Raw genomic sequence first — 24,786 nt, forward strand, 5'->3', positions numbered from 1 at the left:
GGTCATTCTCCAAGGGAGGATCAAGCTGTAAGTTCGTACCTAGTTTAACTGCTCCCGTTCTATTCCCATGCTGAACAGAACACTGAGGTGAATAAGCCCCGCTTTGGGACACGATGGGAAAGAGAGAAATCCTGCCTTAGAGAGCCATTTAATTACAGGAGACTGTAGCTGAATTGGGTACTGAACAATGTATAAAATAGTGTACAGATAAACACAGCTTTAGCTTATGCAGGAAACTACATGTCGTTTTTTTTTAGCATTTGTGCATACAGTGTCCTTTTCTCTCTTAACACTGTGTACCAACATTTGCTGTGTGCTTAGCAGACTCCTTCAGTGTACATCCTGCCCAAATCTTCTATCTGTGGGCTGAGGTGAGATGTGATTGCACTAACCTCACATCCAAATTTCTCATTCTTGTAGGTTGTACTGATCAATGCTATTAAGGATGTTGCTAAGGCCCTTTCTGATCTCATTGGTGCTACAAAAGGAGCTGCTAGCAAACCAGCAGATGATCCGTCCATGTACCAGCTCAAAGGTGCAGCTAAGGTAGGTAGTGCGATATCTCTCCCTTTTAGAGAAGCTTAGAGCTTATCTCCGCTTCTGTTACGAAAGTTGAAAACATTGCTTTGCTTATTCCTTGCTGTTTGCTTTGATGTTTATTTAAAGAAATAGCTAGCATCACTTTGTTGATAAAATTCTAAAGACTGGTGGCAGTGAATTCTGGTTCACTTCAGTCTCTTATTTTCCTTCTGTTTCATCTGCATCCTACTAACTTAAACTAGACGGTTTATGACTGGTGGAAAGCTGGATAGTATCATTCATGTCAGTGCCCATAAACATACCAGTTTTCTTAGTCATCTCACCACAGCTAGTTAAAGAGGTGTATTCCTTCTGACAGGCACCTCTGTCACTCTGCAAGCATATGTGTCTGGAGGGAGGAGGGGAGGTCCCTGGTATGTTAAGGCTACGAGACTAAAAGTTTACCCTATAAAAATGTGTACTTGAATCCTTTAGCAAGGGTAATGAACAAGTAATGAGACATCCAGAGTATAAGCATCCAGCTGCTAAGATCCTGACTTGGACCTTTCAGCTTTTAGAAAGTGGTCTGGAGATCTCAGACAGGCTTTCTATAAAATGTAGTGTACTTTGATCGCATTTCTCCCAGGCCGTGCTTCTAAGCGGAAGTGTCTATTGGTCAGAGCACAGGATTTGAACAGCTTCTGCCACCGTTTTATTGTGTCACCTCTCTGTGCTTCAGTTTTCCCACATCTGAGATCTTTGTGAAACTTGCTTCACAGGGCTCTTGGGGCTTAATGTTTGTAAAGTGCTTTGAGATGCTGAAATGTGGGCAGTATTGGACCTGCTTCCAGATGATGAGGTAGTCAAAGTGACTTTTACGCATTTGCTTGGCAAAGAGATTTTGTCCTTTCCCATCAAATGTGGACCTGCTGTGATTGATGCCTCAGATTGGATTACTGCGATGCACTCTGTGAGGGGGAACTCATCAAAGACCATGCAAAGTTCAGCTACTACAGAACAGTGTCTGCTTGCTTAGCTGGTTCCCTTTGTTTTACAGAGCTCAATGTGATTTGAGTCCTGGTTATCTGAAAGCTTACCTTCCTCCTTGTGTTCCAGCTGAAGATCTGAGGTGGGCTTAGGTGCTGTCCTAAGAGCATTTGTACATCTACAGGCTGGAGGGAAGATGTGCCCTTAACTTTGGAACTTGCTTACTCTGTATGTTGGAACCAGTGTTTGACCATCAGTGCATAAGGCAAGGCTAGCTACAGTATTGACTCAGCCTTTTGCCTGAGGGGGAAGTCATTAAATCGAGGGTTGGGTTGATTTCCTGAGAGATGGTTGACTTCTTTTCAATTGTGTGTTTAATTGTGGCAGTTGTGTGTTTAATTGTGGTTTTACAAACTGTGCCAAGAGAACGTAATAGTGGCATTTCACGAATTAGTAAATAATGTGCCTGGTCTCTGACAAGGTTTTTTGAGGTTATAGTTTTGCGTGTTTGCGGTAATGGAGGCAAAGGAAAGGGCCCTAGTTTTTATATGTTAGAAACCTGTTGACTTTTCATCTTTCTGTAGGCAATTCATACCAGATGTGGAGAAGGGATTCTGTTAACTTGAAATTGTATGATAGGTGATGTTATAGCATAAGTACTGTTGAGCAAAATTGTATGATGAGGTATGTTATTGCGTAAAGACATACCAAGCAGTGCCCAGAGACACAGACACTAGGACTTCTGGAGAGGTGTTCCACCCAGACTGCCTGTTTGGAACTTTGGGGGTTTGAATCTGACAAGTGATCACTTGGGTCCTGAGGAGAGAGGGAACAGGATCCCGACGGGGGTTGGGAACTAGACTAGGGTTAGGAATGGAAGCACTGCCTGGCCCTTGTAAGATCATGCTTTCCCTGTGGGAGCGCAAAGTAGAAGGGTACTGAGCGCTATTGGGACTGTTTACTTTGGTTAAGTGAAGATTTGTGGTCTTTCAAACCCAGAAATCAGAGGCATAGCCAATTGGTCAGTTTGCAAGAGATCTGCAGCACCCTCGAAATAGTTAGGAAAAGCAGCCAGGTTCACCTGATACTCACAGGCAAGTGTCCTCAGAGAAAGCTTAGAGGGGTAAAAGGGCTGTACTAGAAACCAAGAGACACTGGTGTTGAGAGAGGTTTGTGCCCAGGCACAGGCAAGTTGTGACACCATGCACTCATGTTTAGGAAAGCACCACTATTCAGTGAATCTGGCTGTATCAATCCAACTTCAATAGGGATCACTCAAAAATAAAAGCCTGTCTATAGAGTTCATTCTCAGCTGTTCAACCCATACTGTATATAAAGCTTGTTGTTCCCTACAGGATTAATAATGGCTTCATAGCTTGATGTTCCTTGAATCATGTGGGGGTGTCTCCAAAATGTGGGAGAAGGGAATGATGTACTTTCATCTCTCCCTCTCTCCATTTCAGGTGATGGTAACCAATGTCACATCACTTCTGAAGACTGTTAAAGCAGTAGAAGATGAAGCTACTCGAGGCACAAGAGCTCTCGAGGCCACGATTGAGTGCATCAAACAGGAACTCACGGTAAAGAACGGAATAATTGCACATGGCAGCTTTCTAAAGTACACTCTTAAAATCAAATCAAGCTTCACTGGAGGTGCCTCCAGGGATGTTATGGCTGCTCTGTTGTGAGTTAGAGGCGATATGGTCCCTACCCACAGCTCTCAACACACGATTGCATGTCACTTCAACCTATCCACTTCCACATGTCACTAGTCTCCCCTGTTAGGCTGTATTTCTCAGGTGTGAGAGGCTACTGTCATGAAATATGCTTGGAGAAACTGGTTCTTCATTCCTCCAGACATGACACTTTCACTGTAAATGTTATTTTCTGAATCAAATGTTCACCTTTCATTGACCTTGGTTTGTAAACGTTTCTCCAGTGTCAAAGAGCAGCACTGTTGGCACTTGCAGTTTGAAACTCGTCTCCATTTTGCTGTTAGTTTTTGTGTCCTTTGTTCGTTGCTCTTCAAATTCTTTTTTGGCCTGCCTAATTATACTTTCACACTTGACTTGCCAGATTTTATGTTCCTTTCTATTTTCTTCAGTAAGATTTTTAAAGGATGCCTTTTTGCCTCTAACTGATTTTTCTACTCTGTTGTTTAACCCTCGTGGCACTTTTTTTGGCCCTCTTACAATTTTTTTTTTTTAAATTGGGATATACATTTAATTTGAGCCTCTATTATAGTATTTTTACAAAGTTTCTGCAGCTTGCAGGCATTTCAGTCTTGTGACTACACCTTTTAATTTCTGTTTAACTAGCTTCCTTATTTTTGTGTGAAAAATGCAGATACTGACAAAGGAAGAATAATTACAGAATATATATATATTTTTTTTAATTAAATCCCCACATAAGCAGTTGCATAATAAATGAACCGTCAAAATCCTTTGGATAAACTCTGCCATCTAAAACTTTCCAGATACTTAGTCAGTCAAGGAATTGTACTTTATCGTGTCAAGCAGAAATCAGGTGGTGATTTCTTTTTCAATACTTCTAATGCATTATTATACCCATGAGTCAATTGTTTTGTTTGATTGCTTCGGGCAGTCTCAGGAGTGTCTATATATTTATTAAAAATAAGATTAAATCCTGACCCCAATGAAGTCAATGGAGAAACTTCAACCAGGATTTTACTCTGTATGGGAATATTGTATTTACATGTGCATTGCTTTAACTGGCTTGATACGGGTTGAATCTGAGTACCATTAAGAGATGTCTTTGTAACAGTTGGCATGGACTTGTTACTCAGTTTCTCCCCCACACTGAGATGGGGGGGAGGGGTGAAAGCCAAATAATGATAACCTGGATAAATGGGAGTGGACCCTCCTAATGTATGTTCAGGCATTTAGATACTATAGCAATGGGCACACTGGACAACCCTCATAAGGAATAGGTAATGCTGTCAGAGCAGCATTGCATAATGGTTGTGACTGGTAACATTTAATCCAGTTACTCCTGGGGGAATTCTGCGCATGCGCAGATTTCTTTGCTTCTCCGCAGAAAAATGACTTTCTGGCCTGGAAGCAAAAGGAAGCTGCAAGAGAGGTCATGCACCGCTCCCCAGCAGCTTGGCTGCATTGTTTCGGGCACCCGGAGCAGCCAGCAGAGTGGTAAATCCCTACACTAAGCCTCTCCATACTTGGATACTGCTTGGCTGAGCCTGCCTGCCTACATCTAGTGTGCTTGGCACAGAGGGCCAGGGCCCCAAGGTGTTTCTCAGACAGTCCTGGTCCCTTCGCTATGTCGGGGTCGCATGCAGCTTTACTGCTGAGTCCATCTCCAGGGGAGGGGAGGCACAGGGTGATCTCCTACCTCTGTGCAGTCAGTGGCCTGTGCTTCCCACTGCCATGCTGGAGCTTCCACATTTATTTATTGACAAATAAAATTTGCATAATTTAAAAATATTGTGTGCAGAATTTTAAATTCTTTGGCACAGAATTTTACATTTTTTGGTGCAGAATACTCTCAGGAGTAACCCAGTGCAGTACCTGGAATATTCTATAAGGCTTAAGAATGGCAAGCTAATAAGGAATAAAGGTGGGAAAAGGAGGCAAGTAGGAGCCAGAATAAGCTCTAACTGACTTATGTTAGCTATAATGTTTTAATATAGTTAATTACTTCCAACATTCATAAGAATGAGGTGTGTGTGGTCAGATAATTCAATGTCTTCCTCTTGATGCGAGTTCCTCTACACAATTATATAGTTAGGTTTGTAACAGAAGACTAAGCATAGAAAAGAGACAGTGCTTCATTTTCTTTGTCCCTTCCCCTTTCAGCCCTTTACAGAAAAGATTTTTGAGCATTTTATTAATATATCCAGTTCAGTCCTTCTATGCTGCTTCTGGCTCACAGGACATATTAGAGCAGGGGTGGCCAACCTGTGGCTCCGGAGCCACATGTGGCTCTTCAGAAGTGAATATGTGGCTCCTTGTATAGGCACCGACTCTGGGCCTGCAGCTGCAGGCGCCAACTTTCCAATGTGCCAGGGAGTGCTCACTGCTCAACCCCTGGCTCTGCCACAGACCCTGCCCCCACTCCACCCCTTCCCGACCCATCCCTGAGCCTGCTGTGCCCTTGCTCCTCCCCCTCCCCCCAGAGCCTCCTGCACGCCATGAAACAGCTGATCAGGAGGTCCGGGGAGGCGATGATTGGCGGGGCTGCCAGGGGGTGGGAGGCGCTGGGAGCTGGGGGAGGGAGCTAATGGGGGGCTGCTGACGTATTACTGTGGCTCTTTGGCAATGTCCATTGGTAAATTCTGGCTCCTGGCTCCTTCTCAGGCTCAGGTTGGCCACCCCTGCATTAGAGCATGGCCTATATGGGAGGAGGATCTCTGCATGCCTGTCCAATAGTCAGGATGGAAGAATATATGGATAGGACTAGTAGCTATCTATATGCTGTAACTATTGATTTCTGGCTATCCTATAACACAGATAGTTTAAATGACAAATGTTGAGTGTCATCCATTTCAAGTGAATGGGTTAACCTTTTGTGCATACTTCCCACAGGTTAGTGTTTCTTCCTGCTGTGTGTAGATGTGCAAGTCTTATCAGAGCCAGACTCCTGACAAGCAGGAGTAATATTGCAGTAGAGTACTCCAATTAAATTTCTGATTTCCTGCCATTTGAAGGCTGCTTCCAATTGCCATGTCTGTTTCAAGCTCCGTGTTATTGTGGTCTGACTCTTAAACGGCAACTAGATCTCCCTTCTGCTTTAACTTCTAGGTATTTCAGTCGAAGGAGATTCCAGAAAAGACATCATCACCTGAAGAATCGATCCGGATGACGAAAGGAATCACCATGGCAACTGCCAAAGCTGTTGCAGCTGGGAACTCATGCAGACAGGAGGATGTGATTGCTACAGCGAATCTGAGCCGCAAAGCAGTAGCTGATATGCTAACAGCTTGTAAGGTAAAGATTAATTTCCTCTCCTAATTTTTTAGGTTTCTATATCTTTAAATTTAGTTTGTGTTTGTTTGTCTTTATCTGAGAAGTTAGTGATTGTGAGAATTATGAAGTCTGACTAACATCTTATACCAGAAAGAGGGGATTTCTATGCTATGTAAGAGAAACATGGATTAATACACACTGGTTTCTTTTTGGAGAGAGAGAGAATAGGTTTTTTTTGATTGACACGAAACCTGCTTGAGTTCTTATTTCTTTTAAACTGCAAGACAGACTCAGTACAAACAGTAGAGCATAAAAATAATGTAATGGTGACCTGATTTTAATATAGTTAGGAGTTCTCTAATGGAAAAAATGTGCAGATGTATTGTCAATATTCCTTTGCTTTCTAAACAAACTAATTGGTTGTCTGAATTCTTACTGTGCTTTTAAAGAGTGTGCGCCTTTTGTCTTGTACTAAATGCAATGCTCCTGTGAGCTGAACTTTTGGAATATTGTATTTGAGACAGACAACTTTAAAGAAATAGGACTGTAAAATGTTTGCATGCATGGTTCAGGTAGTAATGCAAAATATACTCATGACCCACTTCTCTTCATGCTGTGGTAGGGAGGGATTATTCGTAATTAACAGGGGCAGGACCAGAAAGGGATTTTACAAAGTTGATTCTTTGAAGTTTGAGCAGTGAAATTAAGACAACTCTTATTCCTAATCATCATTTAGGCATCTTTGCTCTTCAAGGTACAAATGACTATGAGAGAAGAATTAAAGTTTGGGCAGTTTGGCAGGTGTGGAGTTCAAAATTTAGTGAAATCTTTCCCTGCGTAGGACCCCAGATCACGTTTTAGCTCCATTATGACTGGATGTAAGGATAGGACAGGGTTGAATTTTGTTTTTAAAATAATGATTCTACATTTAAGCATGATGCAGTGTGATTTTGAACATGATTTATGTATATATCATGAATTGAAATCCTTACGTCATTTTGACCTTGATGGTTCTTGTATGTATTTAGCAGAGTACATCTGTTCCTGAACACTCTGCTTGCTTCAAGCTTTGATCTCATCTCTCCCCTTCCCCCCCGCTAAACACAGATACTTGAAAATATAGCTATAGTTTGCATTGGAACCCAGAAGTCACCACATCTTGTATCATCCAGTCTTGTATCATGCCTCTGTCAAAGTCCAGTACATGATGCTTCAAGGGAAGGTGAAAGCACTCTCGTGTGCAGTTGTGCAATGGTATAGGATCAATTAACACTCTGAAGCATATTAGTTAAATATCCTTTGTAACTTTATGACCTGGCTAATGTAGGTGCATATTCATATGGAGATCTATCTGCATTTCACTCTACAGATCTCTGGATTACAGTTCTTCATATTTAAATTATATTTCAGCCTAATATTCTGCATTTTAGTCGTCTTTGTATACTTTCAAATTAATTGTTTCCTCTTGTTTTTACTTTCACTCCTATCATTGCTATAATTTAATTTGGTGCCTCTCCTGCTCTGGTTCATAGATGGCCAGAGGCCTGCAGAATAAACCATTTAGAGACCAAGCAGTGGGGAACTGGGATGTTGATAAGGGGCTGAGTATCCATGAGAGAATTGCCTTTACAAAGCAATCTAAAGAGTGAAAACAGTTGAGAACAATTTTACTTATCTAAAATGACAGATTGAAAAGCAGTCTACCTGAGAGCTTGTTGGGTATGGTAGTCATTCTTTGGGCTAGGGCCTACCAGGTTAACATGGTAATACTGGTAAATTGTTACCACTTGAGTAGCAAGTACTGATCCTTGAAGTCACCATTGTTATTGCTTGCAGATGACATTAATAATCTCTATCTTGAAAGTCGGCTATGTGCCACAGAGCACCACCTTGAAAGCAGCAGAGTAGGAATAACAGCTGGAAGGCAGCCTGAAGCTAAAACCAGAAATAGTATGGTTCAGAACAGTGAGGATAAAAGCTTGCCCTCTACTTAGCCCAGTGGATTTGGTTTTGGCCTCCTTATGTCCTTGGAGCTGGAAAGGATTATTAGGCAAGGAGAAACAAGTCTCTGAAAACACTAGAGAGAGGTAGAAAGTCTAGAAGAATAATCATAGACATTATTTAAAACATTTGACCCAATTTTTTTCAAAACAGCTGTCAGTCTTAAGTGTGACATGGTTGGTGAGGTAATATCTTCTAATGGATAGTCAAGGGCCACTCTATCTTGAATGGTCCCTTTGAATATGCACTACTTATGCTAAACAATCTATTCCACCTTTCATTTAGCTGTGACTCTGAGAGTATCTTTCCCAGACCTAAAGAAGAACCCTGTTTGGCTTGAAAGCTTCTCTTGTTCATGGCTACAACTACCCTGCGTGGTCTTAAGTTTGTTAAATAATTTAATTATGTGTACCACATCCCCTTAGCCAGAGCTATATCAATTAATGTTAGACAGCAATTTAAAATGTCTGGTGGAGAAGCTAGTACTTCTATTTTTGGCACGTATGCTACTGTGTTTTTATCCACTCATGTATTTACTTTGGTAATAGATGGAATCAAGCTGTATGAAGGAGTATCAGATCTCTTGTAGAAAGTCGTCTTATCTCTTTTTGAACATAAGAATGGCCATACTGGGTCAGATCAAAGGTCCATCTAGCCCAGTATCCTGTCTTCCAACAGTGGCCAATGCCAGGTGCCCCAGAGGGAATGAACAAAATAGGTAATCATCAAGTGATCCATCCCGTGTCACCCATTCCCACCTTCTGGCAAACAGAGGCTAGGGACACCATTCCTGCCCATCATGACTAATAGCCAATCATGGAGCTATCCTCCATGAATTTATCTAGTTCTTTTTTTGAACCTTGTTATAGTCTTGGCCTTCACAGCATCCTCTGGCAAGGAGTTCCACGGGTTGACTGTGCGTTCTGTGAAAAATACTTCCTTTTGTTTTTTTAAACCTGCTGCCTATTTAAATTAATTTGGTGACCCCCTAGTTCTTGTGTTATGAGAAGGAGTAAATAACACTTTATTTACTTTCTCCACACCAGTCATGATTTTATAGACCTCTATCATATCCCTCCTTAGTCATCCCTTTTCCAAGCTGAACTGTCCCAGTCTTATTAATCACTCCTCATATGGAAGCCGTTCCATAACCCTAATCATTTTTGTTGACGTTTTCTGAACCTTTTCCAATTCCAATATATCTTTTTTGAGATGGGGCGAGCTCATCTGCACGCAGTATTCAAGATGTGGGTGTACCATGGATTTATATAGAGGCAATAGGATATTTTCTGGGGTATTAAAAAAATTCCATGATAAATCTCAATAGGCACTTCTTTTGTATTTTAAGATGGTGAATATGGAGTACCTGACTTTCTTTGTTATACCATCAAGGCAGCATGACACCTGCAAAACTTAATATTTTTGTGATACTTGGCAAAATAGGGGTTTCTCATCAAATACACAGCAATTCAATCTTCTGAATATTTTGATAGGACTAATATTGTCAAATAATAAGCAAATAATGACACACATTATGGGTTAGATGTACCACTACATGGAATGAAACCCACCAAAATGCACGTGTGAACAAAATATAGCATGAATTGTTACGTACAGAGGGGTTCAGCTCTGCGATATTTAAACAAGTCTACAGTAATTGTGCAATATGTAAATAATACACTGACAACTGGGGTTCTATGGCCTGCAACGTGCAGAAGGTCAGACTAGATCACGATGGTCCATTGTGGCCTTAAAGTCTGTGAGTCTGTAAGTGAGCATTTGTCAGTAGTTACCATTTGGAAAAAAAAATATTGGTTACAGTGCAATCTCAGGAACTGATTCTGTGGGTCCCATTAAACTTGATGGAGACACTTAACCAAAAGTACTCGAGATTGGATCAGACCCGAAGATAAAAACAGATTTTGTCTTTATACCATGTGTGTGAAGTAATAACTATGCATTAACTAATGGGAAATATTGATTTTTTTATTTTATTACTGGTGACTCTTGTAGCAAAATTAGAAGGATATGAGAACTATCTAGGGCAGAGAGATGGTCTTAGTTATATAGTTGCAGTTGAAGATTGCACATCTTCTATCATATGAGGGTTATGTCAGTGCTTACAACATTAGCATTGTACACATACTGCTAACCCATAATGCTAGAAGCACTTGAAGAGAGAATGGGGCATGATAGCAAAGAGGAACTGAGTGTGAAGAGGACAGGTACAATAGAAGTATCAAAAACAGGAGAGAAAAGAGATGAAAGAGCAGAGATGGGCTCGTGGACTGGCAAGCAAGATGCTGGCCTGGATCTTGGGTTCAGTTTGCAGATGCAAAGCAGAATTCCTGTATCACTTTGGGAAAGTCCATATTTCTGTGCTACAGTTCCCCACCAGCAAAACAAGGATAATAATGATCCTTTCTCCCATCCATTGTCTTGTTTGTGGACTGTGGTCTCAGTCTCACTTGGGAAACGCTAAACACCTCTGTGATATAAAAATAATTAATAATAATGAAACACAGTGTGTCTTGAGAGCATGTGTTGCCAATTGCAGCAGGGAAAACTGGCAGTAGAAATTCACAGGAGCAATAGAGGATAACTAAATCATCTGACCTGAGGAGAAAAACCAGAGTTGGGATACAATATTTTTGAAGCTTTGTCCCTTATTGTTTGTCATTACTTTAGCATTCCCCAAGTGTCTGAAACAAACTTGCTAATCAGAGTTGGGAATGCAAGAGAACATCAAACCATAGGCAGAAGGTTTGGGAAAATCCATTAAAAACTAACCTAAGCCACTTCCTCCACTTAAAGCGGAAAGAAATCCATCCTTCCAAACTATTCTACAAGGTGAACTGTGTGTCTTGGTATAATACAATATGTCACACAGGAAGTAACTAAAAAAAATTTCTGAGTTAACAATATTTCACAGACGAGGATATGAATTTATATAATGTACATACATTCTGTCCAAGAGACTTTCTGAGGAAATTCAATTTAATTTATATTGCAGGAAAACATTCTGATGTAAATGAATTAATAAGCTTTTTGTTAGTTTGCTGCTGGTTGAAGAATCTTTTGATTCTTGATATAAGAACTAGGGCCTGATTCTGTTCCCAGGGAATTAAATCGTTTTTTCATGGACTTCAGTGGGAGGCTTAAAGATGTTTTGATATGGTCAATGTTTCTTCCAAAAATATTGTATTGTCTCAGTCAATTTTGTACTTATATCTGGTAGAATTTTGAAGCGATTCTTGGTATCTGAGTGTTTTTGTAGCATCTGTCACCATAGTATTGAAGTTTGTACAAGGTAAATTAAATGTGTGTGGTGAAGTAGCTGTTGGACTTCAAGGAATTTCTGGACCTTTCTAAATTGGTTAATTCTCTCCAGTAGACTAGTCACCCAGCCTTAAATATGCCAAAAAAAAACCCACCCCAAAACAAACTCCAAAAAACTACTGTTCTGTTTACAAAGTGGGGAGCCAACAGTGTAGTTAATGTAGGTTGTAGTGGTGGATGCTCAGCTGTTCTTCAACTAGCCAGTAGAGGGAGCCCATTAACCAACTCAGTCCATTAACCAACTGAGTCTAACGTGACATCATCAATTATGATGTTAAGGAAAGAAAGAACTGATCAAACTATACAAACAACCAAATTAATTTTAGTCCCAATTGTAAATGCCAGAAGACAAAAAGAAATTGGTAGGAACATATTAGCAAAAGCGGGCAGGTGAGTTCAATAAAACTGCCCGAAAATAAGCATTTTAAGGTGTATTTTTAAAAATTAATACCAAGTTTAAACATGCTCCCAGTTGTACTTTCCAAATACCATTTTAGTAGTGGTGAATCTATGATGCAGGACTACTTTCGAATTTTTTATTTTGCCCTCTAAAAGATTCTACTGGTAGAAGATGCTCTTTTACTGCTTCTCGTACGTATTTAACCACATGAAATCTAATACTACACATGACATGCTTCTTTGCAATCTTCCGTTTTCCCACATACAGAATAATATTGGCCCTCAAAGCACTTTACAAAGAAGGTCACCATCATTATCTCCATTTTACAGAGCGGGAAAGTTATGCACTGATGTAACCTGCCCAAGGTCACCCAGCAGGCCAGTAGCAGAGCTGAGAATAGACCCTGGATCTCTTAAGCCAGGGGTTCTCAAACTGTGGGTCAGGACCCCAAAGTAAGTCATGGCCCTGTTTTAATGGGGTTGCCAGACCTGGTGTTAGACTTGCTGGGGCCAATGTTAGGCTTGCTGGGGCTGAAGCCCGAACCCCACCATCCAGGGTTGAAGCTGAAGCCTGAGTGGGTGGCAGAGCTCAGGCTTCGGCTTTAGCCCTGGGCAGCAGAGTTCAGGTTACAGGCCCCTTGCCTGGGGCTGAAGCCCTTGGGCTTGGGCTTTGGCCCCCTGCCTTGGGTGGCAGGGCTCAGGCTTCAGTCCCCCCTCCTGAGGTCAGGTAGTAATTTTAGTTGTCAGAAGGGGGTCGCGGTGCAACGAAGTTTGAGAACCGCTGTCCTAAGTCCAAGTACAGAGCTCTGTCCACTAAGCTGCGCTGTCTCTGATGTGGAGCCTTACGTTGTGTTCACTTTTGAGGGCTGCACAGAACACTCACATTTTAGATGGAATGTTTGAGGGTTTGTGGGGGGGGGGAGTTTTGAGGGGGTTGTGGTTCTAAAATCTGTAACGCTGTATGTATTTGTGGATGGAGAAACTATTGCTCAGACTTACTTCGTTTTCTTTCCTCTTCCAATGTGTCAGTAGGAATATGGAGGTGCCAACTTCCTTCTTATTAGCATCACTGCTTGTACGAAACTGTAGTACACATCCCCCACAAGCTACCAGCTCAGTCCATTCCCAGAATCTGTTACGGTTATACCTAAAAAAACAACCAACTTGCTGCCTTCCTCCTTTGGACCTTTGCTGAGGTGGCTGTTTTGTTTGGGTTGATGGCAGGATGTGTATCTGATGCTGACCATGTCTAATGAAGAACATTAAAAAAGAGTGAGCCGTTGCATCCCTATAGTGAAGAATATGATAACAGAAGGAAACTTTTTCGGAAATCCATTTTGACAGTTAGGGTGACCAGATAACAACTGTGAAAAAATGGGACAGGTAATAGGGGTAATAGGCGCCTATATAAGAAGAAGTCCAAAAAAACGGAACTGTCCCTTTAAAAACGGTACATCTGGTCACCCTATTCACAGATGAGGCTCTGCAGCTTTGGCAGGCCAGTTAAGCTACACCTTTGCAACAGTGGTGACTTGCTGGCTTGGATGTTATTTACAAATGATGGGAAATTGCTTTTTCTGGTCTTTTTATCCCATTTATATAGTTTCCATCCATATGTCTGCTCCTCCCCTCTACCTCTGCTTTGTAATTTTTGAGTGTTAATATTGCTTTGTCTCCTTAGCAAGCTTCCTATCACCCAGACGTGAGTGAAGATGTTCGAGCAAGAGCACTGCGATTTGGAACAGAATGTACCCTGGGATACTTGGAACTCCTAGAACATGTCCTCCTGGTAAGAAGGAGCCTATAGGCATGTATTGAAGCTTTGCCAAGAACAAATAATCCCACTGAGCCCTTTTCATAATCATTGCCAAGGTTAACTTTTTATTAGCTTGCTGCAAGTTCCTGACCAAATGGTTAAAATAGCTCACCACTTTCTAAAAAAAGAGAGAAGGGAAGCTGGAAGTGTTTGCATAGAGTTCTCTTCTGGAGCTTACTTTATCATGAGTCAGTGAAGGCATCGCAGCATCTAAAAATGAGCCCCTTTAAAATCAAACATTGGTATTCTCCAGTGGGTCTCTCTCTTAACCTGATGTAGTAGAACACGCACCAATCACCCAAACCACCAATGTTGTGAAAATCACTGGGGGAGCACTACATTCACATGCTTGCCTGACCCTATCCTGAGGTAAGCAAAGGAAATGCTATCTGAGGCCATCCCCAAAGCCCCACCTAAAAGCTTCCCAACTCTCTGTTTTTTCACTTAAAGTCTTGTGACTAACTCAGTGCATTCTGAAGCTGTGAATACTGAACTGTGTATGCTTTTCTGGAATCTGAACACTTATCTGGTAATATTGTAGCATTGTTTCAACATGGGCATTTCACACGTATAGAAGCATGGGTTGTATAAGAACAAAGGTTTAATAAAATATCCAACTTTCTCGCGTTGACTTGCAGCTGCAGTCGTCATGTGCGCAACCTCTGAGAAGCTACTTTTTAGTGGCTGGTGTGTGACATAGGCCTTCTGGGTAGAAATACATTGCCAGGCAGATATTTTAGTGTGTCTAGTTAAATTAAATTAACGACTGTGTGTAGGAATACAGATAACGTAAAAAATAGAGGCCCCATTATATTAACGCTTGTCACTAGCAAGGAAGATAGTGTAAGAAAAATTAAACTTGTTAGATCTCATTACTGGAACTTGCCCAGCAGGGAATAATTTGCATTTGGAAGTCTAATGTAATTTTAGTACAGTTGTACTTGGGGAAATTTGTCATGTTTTATCCACTCTATTGAATATTGCAGTATCTAACTCAGGGGTAGGCAACCTATGGCACACGTGCCGAAGGCGGCACACGAGCTGATTGTCAGTGGCACTCACACTGCCCGGGTGCTGGCCACCAGTTCGGGGGGCTCTGCATTTTAATTTAATTTTAAATGAAGCGTCTTAAACATTTTAAAAACCTTATTTACTTTACATACAACAATAGTTTAGTTATATATTACAGACTTATAGAAAGAGACCTTCTAAAAAACGTTAAAATGAATTACTGGCACGCGAAACCTTGCATTAGAGTGACTAAATGAAGACTCGGCACACCACTTCTGAAAGGGTGCCGACCCCTGATCTAACTCAACATTATGCATCTTAACAGAGCAAAAACGAATCAGATTTTGCTTGATCCTACTCCATCTTTTGCCTTTCACTTCTCCCATCTATTCCATTTTCTTAGCAGAGCAGCCTTTCTTACCTCTAGCAGCTTCACTTACAAGGCCTGAGTACACTGTGGAAATTTACCCCAAAATGCCAGCTGACTCGAGCCATATGTAGACTAGGTTTATGTTGCAAGCCCATGCACACAAAGCCAAAATTAGTGAGCATAAAGTTTGTGTAGAAATGAAGATGGATAAGATGATGTCTCCATTTTAACTGCTTCCAGGAAGCTGGATAGAAACTCAAGTTCACAGTGTATTCTGTGCTGGGACTCTGAAGTGTAAAGTGCATGTTACTGACTTGAGTGCTCACATACAAGCAATACGGCTTTGACATTCTTGTGGATTATCAAATTATCTAGGGGAGTGTTTCCCAAACTTAGGTCGCCACTTGTGTAGGGCAAGCCCCTGGTGGGCCGGGCCGGTTTGTTTACCTGCCACGTCCGCAGGTCCGGCCGATCGCAGCTCCCACTGGCTGTGGTTCGCTGCTCCAGGCCAACGGGAGCTGCTGGAAGCAGCACGGGCCGAGGGACGTACTGGCCACTGCTTCCAGCAGCTCCCGTTGGCCTGGAGCAATGAACCGTGGCCAGTGGGAGCTGCGATCGGCCGGACCTGCAGACATGGCAGGTAAACAAACCAGCCCGGCCCGCCAGGGGCTTTCCCTACACAAGTGGTGTCCCAAGTTTGGGAAACACTGATATAGGGGATAAACATCTCAATCTTGTAGTCAAAAGGTTGTTAGGTGACCTGTGTGAAGTGATTTGTGTGATCGTACCCCATTTCCCAATGTACTTGTGCACATTTGAGTATGAGTCAGTATCCAGAGAGGTGCACTCAGGAAGAGGGTAAAACATGGAACTATCCTCTCATACCTTCAAATGGCCCCTGCAGGTCAGGGTTGAGGCGCACTGGCAGATCAGTGTGAGAGAAGCTTTTGCTCTATGTCCATTCTGTATCTGTGCTTTGGGTAAATACAGGACTTCAGTCTCCAGCACCTGTCATGAGTTCTAAATACGCTTACAGAAAGGTAACTGGAAAACCTCAGAGTTCGTGCACTTACACCCACTTATTTAATTGCCACTTTGTTGCCATTGTCAAGGGTAGTACTGATGTTACAAATTATTTCTGCATCAGGAAACGTGGTGCTTTGCTGCAGTCATGATCACACTGTGTGTATTTTTGGAAATTTCAGCTGTGAAGGAAGGTTAGCTCTGAAAGGCACAATAGTACTGTCTGCTGGGTTGAAGGAGTCTCAGACAGCGCCCTGATTCTAGCCCTCTTTGTTGCAAAAGGTATTCATTTTGTTAATATGGCAGCAGATTGCTTGGCTGTTGAGGATTCAGGTACTTATATTTACTATGGAAACGGGGCTCTTCAACCTTAGGCTCTGTGAAAGTCAGGGATTCATGTGACAGTTAACCTACCACCTGGGTTTCTCTAGCATCTTCTGGCACAGTAATGAATGAGGAAATGCGCCATCAATTTCTACATTTGCGTGTTGGTCCTTTTACTGCAGAGCTCACCAAGACTGGAGGAACGGTGAGCTTGGAAGGAAAGCAGAATTCTTCTAGAATTATTGAAAATTATATTTGAAATTTCTGCTGTCTTTTGGCATTGACAGGGAATAATTGTTCTGTCAAACTTCATTAGTGCTTGTGAATGACACTAAGTTTTAAAATGACTCCATCAACATGAGGATGCCCAAAATTAAAGCCACATAATTCTTACTGTCTGGGGACCTCTCCTCATCTCCCTCAAAAATTAACTTGATTGCAACACCCAAAAGTGCACTAGACACTTTACAGATGATAAAGAAAACATGGTCTTTGCACCCCCGCCCCCCCAAAGAACTTACAATCTGTTGACAGATATATTTTTTGTTCAATATACTATCTAGGACAGTGGTTTTCAACCTGTGGTTCTTGGACCCCTCGGGGTCCACATGCTATGTCTAAGGGGTCTGTGAAAGGTTGTCGTTACCATAGAACAGTGTGTTTCAACCAGTGGTCCATGAACCCTGGGGGTCCTCAGGCTATGTCTAAGGTTTCCAAAGGGGTCCACACCTCCATTCAAAACTTTTTAGAGGTCTGTAAATTAAAAAAAGGTTGAAAACCGCTGACTTAGGAGGGGTCAGATCTGACCATTCAATTATAATTCTGTTTGCTAATAAGGAATTAAGATGTATTACTGTGAATCTTGCATTATTTCAGGTACAGCAATATTCTTTATATGAACATAAAGCCTGGTGTTTTTTGAAAAGCAATATTCCGTATTTGCACTATATCAGTGACATAATTTGAGCTATGAGGAGACCTCTAGTTTCCACTCTTATCCTTTTTAAATGTGAAAGAAAGATCACCCTTAGCGGACAGATAGTTATTCAGAGCCCATATGCTATATCTGTGGCACTGAACCCTTATTTCCACAAGCAAATCTTTTGTTCATTCTTCCATCCTGTTAAGTCAAGTTGAATTCCAGAGAGCAGTACTAAGCAAAAGTGACTATCGAATTCTTCCTCTCAATCCCATCTAAAAAGTTCATGTATCCTTTACTGCAAAATCATTCCCCAATTTCTCATGTTGCTAGTGCTGGAATAAATGAAATAATGAATTCTTTCCTCAGTAAGGTATTCTTTTTTGCCCACTTGTAACTTCTGCCAGCCATTAAAGCAAAGATTAGTGTTGGATTCCTAAACGACGACTGCTTTTCTGTTTCATTTCTATTCCCTTTTGTATCTGCCTGCTCTGCTACAGAGCTATTTTGAGGGTATCTAATTAAGAGATTATGAAGAATATTAGAAGGAGCAAAAGAGAGCAGAGGTGGGGAATGAATTTCAATTTATAACAAGGATAGTTGGAAGAAATAGTGGCAATGGTGGTAGTGTAAAACATGTAGTTTTGTACCCTGTTTACCCATGTAGTTTACATTTGTCCCCAAAATGAAAATGCAACATGAAGCACTTGGCTTGCATTTTAATTTGGTTAAATGTTCTTCATTAATAGATTGACACATAAGATCATCTGACAAATATTGAGTACTTCCAGAAACAGCCCTGTGGAATACTTTCACAATGATAGGCAGCTTTTTTCCTAGCATGGGCTAGATGGGTTGCACAATCTCACAACCAGACCTTGGGGTCTTTATTTTAGTTTTGCTTCTGAGTTGTGGGCATTTTTGCATTTTTCTGTAGACTCAGATAGTTTTTGTTGTTTGTTTGTTTTTTCCCCTAGAGTAGCATTAGGATTTCATCTAATTCATTGGGAACTTGCAGTGAAAAATTAGCCTCTAACTGCTAATTAATTTTTGTCTTTTTATAGATTCTTCAGAAGCCAACTCCAGAGCTGAAGCATCCGTTGGCTGCCTTCTCAAAGCGGGTTGCTGGTGCTGTGACAGAGCTTATCCAGACAGCAGAAGCAATGAAAGGTGGGTCTAACAACCCACTTAGTTAATATACAGAGTGGTTCCAGAAATGACAAGAGATGTTAAATATTTACCTAGATGTTAATTTTCATAGTTAGTTTTTGATATTTAAAAACTTTGTAATTCCCTGGCCCACCTCCACTTGCCCTGGTGCAACTTAATTGCACAAAAATGTTATAATTGGCTGCTCTCCCTCAGTAATGGATTTGATATGGGTCACCAGCCCCATTCTCCACAGCAAGAGAACCTGCATAATAGATTTTTAAGTATAGTTTGCACTAGGGCTGTCGATTAATTGCAGGTAACTCACACGATTAACTCAGAAAAAAGAATCGATTAAAAAAATTAATCGCGATTAATCGCACTGTTAAACAATAGAATACCAGTTAAAATTTATGAAATATTTTGAATATTTTTCTACATTTTCAAATATATTGATTTCTATTACAACACAGAAATACAAAGTGTACAATGCTCACTTTATATTATTATTTTTATTACTAATATTTGCACTGTAAAAATTATAAACAAAAGAAATAGTATTTTTCAATTCACTTCATACAAGTACTGTAGTGCAATCTCTTTATCATGAAAGTGTAACTTAAAATGTAGATTTTTTTTTTTTGGTTATATAACTGCATTCTAAAGGAAATCAGTGTAAAACTTTAGAGCCTACAAGTCCACTCAGTCCTACTTCTTGTTCAGCCAATCACTAAGACAAACAAGTCTGTTTACATTTACGGGAGATACTGCTGCCTGTTTCTTATTTACAATGTTACCTGAAAGTGAAAACAGGCACTTTTGTAGTCAGCGTTCCAAGGTATTTACATGCCAGATATGCTAAACCTTCGTATGCCCCTTCATTCTTTGGCCACCATTCCATGCTGTTGATGCTTGTCAAAAAAAAAAAATGTGTTAATTAAATTTGTGACTGCACTCCGTGGGGGAGAATTGTATGTCTCCTGTTGTGTTTTAATAACATTTCTTGTTATAGCAGTCTCGAATGATGACCCAGCACATGTTCATTTTAATAACACTTTCACAGCAGATTTGACAAAACGCAAAGACGGTACCAATGTGAGATTTCTAAAAATAGCTACAGCATTCGATCAAAGTTTAAGAATCTGAAGTGCCGTCCAAAATCTGAGAGGGACGAGGTGTGCAGCATGCTTTCAGAAGTCTTAAAAGAACAGCACTCCAATGCAGAAACTACACAACCTGAACCACCAAAAAAGAAAATCGACCTGCTGGTGGCATCTGACTCGCATGATGAAAATGCACATGCATTGGTATGTTCTGCTTGGATCATTATTGAGCAGAACTTGTCATCAGCATGGACACATGTCCTCTGAAATGGTGGTTGAAGCATGAAGGGGGATACGAATCTTTAGTGCATCTGGCACATAAATATCTTGCAATGCCGGCTACAACAGTGCCATGCAAATGCCTGTTCTCACTTTCAGATGATTATTATAAACAAGAAGCGGGCAATATTATCTCCTGCAAATGTTAACAAACTTGTTTGTCTGAGTGATTGGCTGAACAAGAAGTAGGACTGAGTGAATTTGTAGGCTCTAATAGAGTTTTACATTGTTTTATTTTTGAATGCAGTTATTTTTTATACATAATTCTACATTTGTAAATTCAACTTTCATCCTAAAGAGATTGCACTACAGTACTTGTATTAAGTGAATTGAAAAATACCATTTTGTGTTTTACAGTGCAAATATTTGTAATAAAAATAAATATAAAGTGAGCACTGTCCACTTTGTATTCTGTGTTGTAATTGAAATCAATATATTTGAAAATGTAAATAAATAAAATTAATGGAGATATACCTATCTCCTAGAACTCGAAGGGTCATCGAGTCCAGCCCCCTGCCTTCACTACTAGCAGGACCAAGTACTGATTTTGCCCCAGATCCCTAAGTGGCCCCCTCAAGGATTGAACTCACAACCCTGGGTTTAGCAGGCCAGTGCTCAAACCACTGAGCTATCCCTCCCAACATCCACAAATATTTATTTAAATAAATGGTATTCTATTATTGTTTAACAGTGTTATTATTCATGATTAATTTTTTTTAATCACACGATTAATCACGATTAATTTTTTAATCACTTGACAGCCCCAGTTTGCACCCTGCCCCCACTCAGGGAATGGTTAACAATCTCCACCAAGCACTGAATCGATTATCTCCACACTGACCTTGAGCAGTTAGGAAGAATTTGGATCCAGCTTGCAGGAAATAGCCCAGAGCAGCCATCAGCCACTCTGCTACCATAGTGAGCAACAGTAGCTGGAACTACAAGATTCAATATTGGTTGCCTCAGGACGCTATAGTTTTTCCAGAGCAAGGTGATACATTCACTGTGAGACTCTATTCCTGTAACCAAGCCCAGGCTGCTAGGATTAGCAAAGGTGAAGAATGCCCAGAACAGTTCCAGTGTGCTTGACCCCACCAATACAGCTCTATAGGTGAAATCTGTGTGTCTCTGTGATGGGTAGTCTGCCCCTTAAGGGTAGCAGTGCATAATGGTCAGCCAGTCCCATCATGTGGCGTGTTCCTTTAAGATTTTTAAAGTCCAGTATATATAATAGATGTGTGCACACAAAGCCTAGTAGATATTGGTAGAAAGGATCCGCTCCCACCCAACCAGTTGGGGATGAGCTGAAAGACAAGGACCAGCATAAATGCTGCCTCCTCCCTCATAGTTGGGCACACACTAGCAGGAGATGGCTGACCCTCTGAGCCTGAGGACTAATTGGGGGGAAAGGGCCAGTGGAGGGAGAAGCTGGCTAAGGTCCTATGGCTGGCTAAAGTACACCTTGCTCCTGGAATGCTGGGGACTCCTGACAGAAGGAGGGAGGTAATAACCGTCTGACTTGCCTGGCTCCAGGAAAGCAGTTCTGGGACTGGCGTTCCACAAGAGGAACCGGGAACAGCATTGGAGCCCAGGGAGGGGCGAAAGACCTCTTGTTTACTTAACTTGGGACTGTTGTGTAAGGTGGTGTTTATTTTGAGACTTTGAGTACCCCAGAAGGGGATTGAATTTTCAAGTGACCTGGCCATGAGGCTAGGCCACAGAACATCCAGATGGAGGCGATTAACAGGAGGAGACAAACAATGGGGTGGCCCAGCAGCCACACCCAGGCTGGTGGAGTGATTCTGTGGATGTGGGTTCAACATGGGGCCGGGCTCCATGACACTCCCATACAGCTACAGCATATGGTCTCCAAAAATCTGTCACAATTTGGTTCTGTCTGATACTTCTTCCATGGCACTCTAGCCTCCTCTTTCATATACTTTGTCACAGTCATCTGTGAACCATTGAGAGTGAAGCCGTCAGACAGATGCATTCAGGAGCCCTGATAGCAGAGGACAAATTGTAATTGAAGTCCCACAAAATTATCAATAGAATGGCAACTGGATGAACAGCACTTTTTCTCCTGTCTGCCTGGAGGCCCAGTGGTTCTACTAATCTCCAAAGGCAGACCACCAAAATAGATCCCCTTCTGGGATCGTTGTGTTCCAACTTCAGATCAAGTCAGCTCATTACAAAGTTACATCCAATCTCCAGTGCTGATGCAAACACCTCAGTCCAGACTCCAGAATGCATCCAACCTAGAATGTGGAACTTCAACATCCCAGGCTGTCACTGCAGTGGTGAATCAAAGAAATAAAAGGAAATTAAAGGTTGGGTGATTCTTTGAGCATTCTCTCAGGTAGGAAGAAATTGCAGCGATTAAAAATGAAATTGTGTAGCAGGGTTGGGTTTTTTAAGGGCATAAGCATGTTTATATTCATGACTCAATTACTTAGAAAAAGTTTCTTGTATTGTATGCTAAAATCATGGGTGAGCAATGCATTATAGATGTTTATTGCTCTTTGATTTTATAACTGATTTTTGTCTAAATTTTCATCCCCTGGTTTGGGCAGAATTCTAAAACCGCAACTGAAAAACAAAGAGTACAATAAACAAGAGGAATTATATTATCAAGGAGTTGTAAATCTACCGAGATACTTATTGAGGTAGTGAAAGAAATATTACTCTGCCATTAATAAAGTGAATTGAGTACAGGGTGTTCTGGAAGTGTTAGTTGAATGAGCACATTTACATAACCAGCAAATAGGCACATAAATATTTTAATATTATAGGCAATGTAACATGAAAATCATTTCAGTGCTACTTATTCTTACTTTGGAAAAAGGATATCTAGTAAAACTACACTTGTTTGCTTATCCTGTCATAAGTTTGGCATATAACTGTCCTGATTTTAGTTGTAATGTAATATCAGTCTCACCAGAGGGTTAAAAATAATTCTCTTCTATGTGAGTTTTCTACACCATTCCCAGTAAGTTGCAGAACTTTGGCGTGAACTGCCTCTGAACATTTGTTTTGTGAGGTCTGCAAAAGTGTAAGATCTTTCCTTTCCAGAAAATGTTCAGCCTTGTATGTGTAGGAGAAACTTCCTTATTGGCAGTGGGACTAAAAGAGCACTGATCACTCTTGTGGTTTCCATGGATAGGTGCTAGCCCTGTCTCCCTAGCCGCTGTAGATGGGGACTTACCGAGAACTGTTAGTCAGACCATGATCTCCTGAATAGTCTAATACATCCTTTGTGTTCCTTTGTCACAGTTCTCAGACAATGCATCTGTCAGCCTCGGTCAAGGAAAGCACACTAGAATCTTTCTAAGTAACAGCCATGATTAAATATGGTTGGCTGATACAGTAGTTCAGTACCCAGTATAGACGTTGCTTTTGAAGGAGCAATTCAGAGTTGCTTTTCTTACACAAGTTCTTAATCAAGCCACTTTCATCATAGAACATTACGGCTAAGTGCTCTTTCCATTCTGACTTGTGTTTTGCAGTCAGTGGCTTAAATTATAGTATTTTATACTATTAATGGTATTAAAATGAGGTCTCCATATTATACACACACTGTATTTAGCACATAGTTTTGAGATGTGACAGGGAATCAGCTTGGTCAAAAGGCACTAACAATGCTACTGAAGTTATTGTCTTCCCCTCTGTTAATTTCAGGCACAGAGTGGGTGGATCCAGAGGACCCGACAGTCATTGCTGAGACAGAGCTATTGGGGGCTGCAGCTTCAATTGAGGCTGCAGCAAAGAAGTTAGAGCAGTTGAAACCACGAGCCAAGCCGAAGGTGAGTGTCCATCTTCCATGTTCTTTTTAAAGTTAATGCCGCAGAAATGCAAATAACTGGTATCGTGGTGATGGTTGGAACAATCAGTCCTTACATTGTCCTCAGCTGGTGCCAGTAGAAGCTACACTTTTCAGACAAGCTAGGCTTGACTTACCACAAAGGCAAAAGATACTTGGTGGCTCTTTCAAGTGGTGGGCGTGCCAGTGATAGATTTGGATATGGAAGGGCAGGAAAGGGAATTCTTAGCAAAGGCATTTTCAAATTACAGGATAGTTATTTTATAGTTCATTCACTTTTCTCTGTCTAAAAAATCTTTTCTGATGTGAAAGATAATTCTTGTTCCTCAGTTTCAGAAGCTTTTGAGCCCACTCACTCACTCTTCAGTGTGTGTGCAGTGTATTATGGGAGGTTGTGGCCAAAAGATCTTATAAGATCAACACACAGTATTTAACTTGTAGCAAACAGATGTCTCCTTTTAAACTCTTTGTTTAAAGTATAAACTGATTCTTCTGTGCCTATTTTCCCTTAATTCTATAAAGGGAAATGTATAAATGAAGGTCCCATATGAATGCTTATGTAGTCTCCTATTTTGTGTGTTTCAGATATGTCCATGAGAATATTTTAAAGTGAAATGGAATTAACTGCTTGCATGTGTGTCAGAGGAATTATATGGCAATTATTATAACCTGAAGTAGTTAGTGTACTTGCACAGTTCAGGGAGTGGGGGCATGACACAGAATCACTTCACTCCACAGTGTAGAGCCCCTGACAAGTTTTGGAATAAATCTCCATGAGACCCAG

At 41.0% G+C, this 24,786-nt stretch overlaps 1 protein-coding gene across 3 annotated transcripts in view; it reads left to right on the plus strand.

Moving 5' to 3' along the window:
- TLN2 (talin 2) overlaps window positions 1–24,786 on the plus strand; it is a 355,208-nt gene that overhangs the window by 308,446 nt on the left and 21,976 nt on the right. For all 3 annotated transcript variants that reach the window (XM_039491188.1, XM_039491190.1, XM_039491189.1), the window contains 6 exons: window positions 421–546; window positions 2,970–3,086; window positions 6,285–6,470; window positions 13,870–13,977; window positions 18,716–18,821; window positions 23,861–23,985. In XM_039491188.1, the coding sequence (XP_039347122.1) occupies window positions 421–546; window positions 2,970–3,086; window positions 6,285–6,470; window positions 13,870–13,977; window positions 18,716–18,821; window positions 23,861–23,985 (768 nt within the window). The remainder of the gene's footprint in view (window positions 1–420; window positions 547–2,969; window positions 3,087–6,284; window positions 6,471–13,869; window positions 13,978–18,715; window positions 18,822–23,860; window positions 23,986–24,786) is intronic.

This window comes from Mauremys reevesii, linkage group 10, assembly GCF_016161935.1.
Source record: "Mauremys reevesii isolate NIE-2019 linkage group 10, ASM1616193v1, whole genome shotgun sequence".
Classification (NCBI taxonomy): Eukaryota; Metazoa; Chordata; order Testudines; family Geoemydidae; genus Mauremys; species Mauremys reevesii.